Source organism: Primulina eburnea, chromosome 11 (genome assembly GCF_022965805.1).
Source record: "Primulina eburnea isolate SZY01 chromosome 11, ASM2296580v1, whole genome shotgun sequence".
NCBI classification, from domain to species: domain Eukaryota; kingdom Viridiplantae; phylum Streptophyta; class Magnoliopsida; order Lamiales; family Gesneriaceae; genus Primulina; species Primulina eburnea.
This window is the reverse complement of record NC_133111.1, coordinates 1,538,619-1,543,937: the sequence shown is the minus strand read 5'-3', so window position 1 is coordinate 1,543,937 and position 5,319 is coordinate 1,538,619. Positions and strand designations below refer to the sequence as shown.

Sequence of the window (5,319 nt, the reverse complement as noted above, 5' to 3'; positions counted from 1 at the left end):
TCAAGGATAGATTAGTCATTTTACTCCTTGTTTGTTTACCCTAGCTATATCTATGTATTTTTTATACAGTTTGATAATATTGTGACTTGAGTTTTTCGCCCACTCTCTATTTCTTTATGACGAACTATGAATTACCCATTTATCTTTTTTTTTTCCTACAGCATTAATTTAATAACATAGAATGATGTAAATTCATATTTCACTTTTTTGAATAGACCAAATTTTTATTAATAAAATCATTATTATTTCGGATAAATAGAGTGTGAAAGACAATAATTGGAGACAAACTAATCCGACATCGAATCGGGTTACTTTTTCTGAGAATTATAAAGTGGAAAATGTTATCCTAATATTTATCTCTAGGGTCACAACTTGGGTTTCTAAAGGAATTATTGGAACGTAGGCCCATAAATAAGTACATAAGCCCATTACACAAAATGTGAAGCCCAAAACCGTCTATGATCCACTAATTTTGAACTGAGAAATCTGGTTCCACGGGCTTCTCCAACACATTGAGCATGTCCATTTGCAAGCTATTCCTCAGGTTTCTGCCCGTGCAACTACTACTACGAGCCACCTTTGCAGCACACATAGCAAACTCCGACGCTCTCGCCGGCAGAGAACTGCCACATCTCACAAGCCATTGCGGCGACGCTGCCACAGCCCTCTCCCGAGCCTTAAGCAATGCGGCCTCCCGCCTCCTCTTGAACCTAAACCAAGCTGCTTGTATAAAACAGGAGGCCCACATCCTCCACTGGTGTGAATGAAACCGGAACTTATGTTTCAGTTGCTTGCAGTGCAGTTTTCGAAACTGCGATGCGACGAACTTCACGTCCTCTGCCGCAAGGGCGAAAGCCTCGACTTCGGTTATGGCCTTTACAGTTCGAGTTGATGAAGGTAGGAGAATGCTCGGGCGAGGATATAGAGCCCAAGAGAGGAGTTCTTCCCCACAAAAGTCTCCGGATCCAAGGCGACACAAGTTGAAAAACCCGGTTCGACCTCCATTGGTCGTGTAGGATTCAAGATGGCCTCGTAAGATGAAGAGCATTTCTATCACGGGGTCACCCTCTCTCACTATGCAAGTACCCTGAGTGCATAGAACAGGCCTCAGTCTTTCACATATTGCATCAAGTGCGCAAGAATCCATCTCATCAAACAGAGGAACCTACAATGATACAGTTAACAAATTGTGAAAATTATAACTAAACTCCTTTTGTTCTCACAGACATAATCTCCTTTTCTTGCTATGGTAAAATGAATAAAGTTGAAACTTACTCTTCGAACAAGGTCTAGACAAATGTGGTGCTTGATGTCTCTTCGGAGATCCAAAGGAAGACTTCCGAGGATAGATTCCTCATCGACTCCTCTTGCTGCAACCCATCTAAACAGATCGTATTTTCGTACTCTCTCCTTTAACTCGTGGGGAAGTTGCCGATGATGCATCCATTGCTCAGTGTCATTTCTTCGGACCCTCCATTCCTCTAGTCTTGCAGTACAAGATTGTAGATACGCCTATTTAAGATGCTCACATGTTCAAACAAATCAACGTTGACTTGTATCGAGATGGAATGTATGATAATTTATGAGACTCACTTGCATGTTCCCTATCAGCAGCGCAAAAAGCACCAAGCCAAGAATTGCAATGGTCACAGAGAAATTAATTTCCCCAATATAGGTAGTTGTCATCAGATTCTGTCCGACAGAGCTGCAGATGAGCGTCATTGTTGCTGGTTACTAGTCGAAATCAAATCAGAATATTATCGACCTGATAATACAAATTAATATTCGACATACCTCAGATTTCTTAGTCCCCACCAGAAACAATACGAGTATTTGCTGAGGAAACTAGACGTCGTCACACTATAAGTCAGTGCATCACTGTAAATTCCAAAGTTATAGAAATCGCTATCAGGACCACAGAGCACTGAAATGTTGCTTGATTCAAACCAAGCCCTCCTACTATAATCGTCCTTCGTTCGACAGTCGAAGTATAAGTATTGACAGTTTGGTTGTTGAAGATCACAGATTTTTTTCCAGCACTCTTCTTGCCTCTGCACCGCCAGAAGGTACCAGCAAGAACCTATGACCTTCGCAAACAAATGTCCATAAGATATATAAGACAAGTCTACGAATCAGTATAATTTTCTAGGTACGATCACGCTACTTCTACCAAATATTTTGACACAGCAAGAATCATGTTACGAGTGAGAAACTTACATGACTTGCCAGCATGAAGAGCATAAGATTAAAAGCTGCACCAGCCCATGCAGCTTCCACCACCACACCGGCAGTCTTGATGATTTTAGATGAAAGAGGAAAAATAAGATACAGTCTCAAAATGAATTGAAATATTATTGTGATCCTAAAGCCATGTTTTGCGCTGATCATAGTCGAGCCCCGCAGTGATGGTAACACAGCCCAAATTAACACCTATATATGAATAATAATAATAATAATCATCATCACCAGCTGTTTGATTCACATAATAGTAAACAGTGGATGTCGTTTAACCGGTAAAACGTTACCTGCGGAAGCGGTAGAGCACCCAATAAGTCGATCCAGAAATCTCTACGAAGATATCTCGAAGCTATCTTTGAAGAACTGATAACAAGCTCACCTCGCCCAAATACGCGAGAAGAAGGTGCCGTGTAAGCTGTTCTAAACTGAACAAAAATCCGAATCATGTAAATTGCATCTACCAGTGACCGAACAACAGTTAGAACTATCTCAAAAGTGACACTTGCTTGCATACACGAGTGCTCCTTAACACTTGGAAGGTAAAAGAATAAAGGGTCAACAAAAAGAGAGATGAGACATGACAGGAGAAAAATTTTATTCCATCTGCTTAAAACGTGCCCTCTTGGATCTAATATGTTGTTGTTCACCGTCTCATAATCTTCCGAGAAAACTCTGGATAGCTTCTTGTCCTGAAACAGTCTGCTAGCCGCCTGAATATCGGGGTTCCTGAGGTGATATGTGGCTGTTTCTTTACCCTTCTCCATTGAGATGAAGGCCACCGAGTCATCACATTTTGGTGGAGAACACTTTGCACCTTCAGGATCATCTTGAAATCTAGCAACATGATAAATGTAGTGCCAATCATTATTGCAACTCGAACACAGCATATATGAAAAAAAAAAGATAAGGATTTTTCAGGCAACCTTACTGATTTTGAATTGGCAAAACCCATGTCGCTAATGTAGGTTGTTTATGCTTTCAATCCCACGTTAGCATGTTAAATTTTTTGGCCAGCTTAGTGCTACTTCATGGAGAAAAAGAAAATCACTTATAAACAAAAACTTGCACTATTCGTGTGTATTAAATGATAGAGAACAAGCATCTAGGGATATATAATATGTGTTTATGGGGTGAAACAGAGTTCTCAAATTCTTGTTTTTGTAATATTTTTCATGCTCTTTGGTTGGGATTCAGTTGTATGAACTTCCGAAATCTCGAGTTTGATTATTATTTTGGTAGTATATGCGATTGAAATCGATCAGCTGCAAATGAAAACAAAATATATCCTTTCCATGTACAAACTGAGACAGAACTTGGAATTCTTGACATAATTGTCTGTTTGGACAACCACACTTTTGCCCATATTTTGTCTGATTAGTTCATGATTTAGCCCAATTATTATTATTTTCAACTAAAATGGTAAAAAAAGTGTTAGGACCAATGGAATCCGGATATCTCCACACTGATATGATATTGTCCACTTTGGGTTTTAACCCTCATGGTTTTGCTTTTGGAACCACCCAAAAGGCCTCATACCAATGGAGATATCATTCCATCTTAAAAACTCATGATCTTTCTCTAGATCTTCCAATGTGGGACTTTGGTTGCATCCCAACAATCCTCCCCTCAAACGAAGTTCCACTATTATTCTCATAGTCCGAGCCTCCCCTCAAGCCTTATTCGCCCTCCAATCGAGGTTACTTCACTTCACTGCGTTGTAGCGCACGCCTTACATGAATATCGGGAGCATCAACCACCTCGAGAGTTTTAATCAAGGATTTTTACCGGGAGCTCTCATCATCTCTTCGTTTAGGTATCAAGGATTCCACCCACATGGCTCGATCTAGACCATGGCTCTGATACCACTTGTTAGGACCAATGGAATCCGGATATCTCCACACTGGTATGATATTGTCCACTTTGGGTTTTAACCCTCATGGTTTTGCTTTTGGAACCACCCAAAAGGCCTCATACCAATGGAGATAACATTCCATCTTATAAACCCATGATCTTTCTCTAGATCTTCCAATGTGGGACTTTGGTTGCATCTCAACAGAAACTTGAATGACAACATTGTTTGCCATCAACGGCGCTCGCTTGACAGATAAACTTGACGGACATCGTCATGTGCGGTACTCGATACTTTCTTTTTGTCAGTCGTATCTCTTGTAAAAATATGGCTTCTTCAGGATCAAGATTTAGTTTTAGTTGACTCAGTTACTTTTAACAGTTTCGGGAGTCGATACGCCTATTTCAGACACTAGCCATGTTCACATAAATCAACGCTACGCTTGCTTGTATCGAGATGGAATGCATGCTAATTTTTATGTGACTAACGTGAATGTTCATGGAATGCATGCTAATTTTTATGTGACTAACGTGAATGTTCCCTATCCGCAGCGCAAAAAGCACCGAGCCAAGAATTGTAACGGACACAGCGAAATTAATTTTCCCGATATAGGTGGTTGTCATCAGATTCTGTCTGATTGAGCCGTAGACGAGCTTTATTACATCTGGCAGGTAACTCGTCGATATCTAACCAGAATATTATTATTTTTCTTAATGAAATTACTTCCATTATGTGTAAAAAATGTTACAATACAAATACAACAAACATCCTCATCCCCAAAAATAAAGAAGTTTGAAACACATCAATACAAAATCAAATACAACACGAAATCAATAAATCTATGTCAATACACGAAACACTTCAGTCGAAGTCGGAATACTCCTGAAGACGTAAATCTGAATCTTCCTAATTACTGCAACAACATTATGCTTCTCATTTTCAAATATAAGATTGTTCCTTGCATTCCATATATAATATATTGTAGCTACAAGCGTTGTACAACGCATCTTAGCTAATGCTGAGTTGCTCCTATAAACACTTCGAAACGTCCCTAACACTGCTACCGATTGTGCCATATTTATCTTCATTCCTAGTCATTCTCTGATCGCATTTCATTTGATACTGGAGGTAGAACACCCGAAGAACAAGTGCTGGACAAATTCACCCCATCATTACATAGTACACCAGAATATTATTGAACAGACACAAGTTTGCCCTTATTTTGTCCCAGT

General features: G+C 39.7%; 2 protein-coding genes across 2 annotated transcripts; both read right to left on the bottom strand.

The window, feature by feature from the left end:
* Nucleotides 1-330: 330 nt before the first annotated feature.
* LOC140804886 (protein CNGC15a-like) lies at nucleotides 331-2,422 on the bottom strand. The gene is made up of 5 exons (XM_073161043.1): nucleotides 2,218-2,422; nucleotides 1,795-2,087; nucleotides 1,594-1,705; nucleotides 1,276-1,512; nucleotides 331-1,165 (listed from the first exon to the last, which is right to left on the bottom strand). The coding sequence occupies exons 1-5, from the start codon at nucleotides 2,386-2,388 to the stop codon at nucleotides 467-469; spliced, it is 1,512 nt and encodes a 503-aa protein (XP_073017144.1). The 5' UTR covers nucleotides 2,389-2,422; the 3' UTR covers nucleotides 331-466.
* A 40-nt stretch (nucleotides 2,423-2,462) lies between these two features.
* On the bottom strand, nucleotides 2,463-3,190 carry LOC140804482 (putative cyclic nucleotide-gated ion channel 15). The gene is made up of 2 exons (XM_073160518.1): nucleotides 3,162-3,190; nucleotides 2,463-3,072 (listed from the first exon to the last, which is right to left on the bottom strand). Exons 1-2 carry the CDS (start codon nucleotides 3,188-3,190, stop codon nucleotides 2,463-2,465), a joined length of 639 nt encoding a protein of 212 aa, XP_073016619.1.
* Between the last annotated feature and the right edge of the window lie 2,129 nt (nucleotides 3,191-5,319).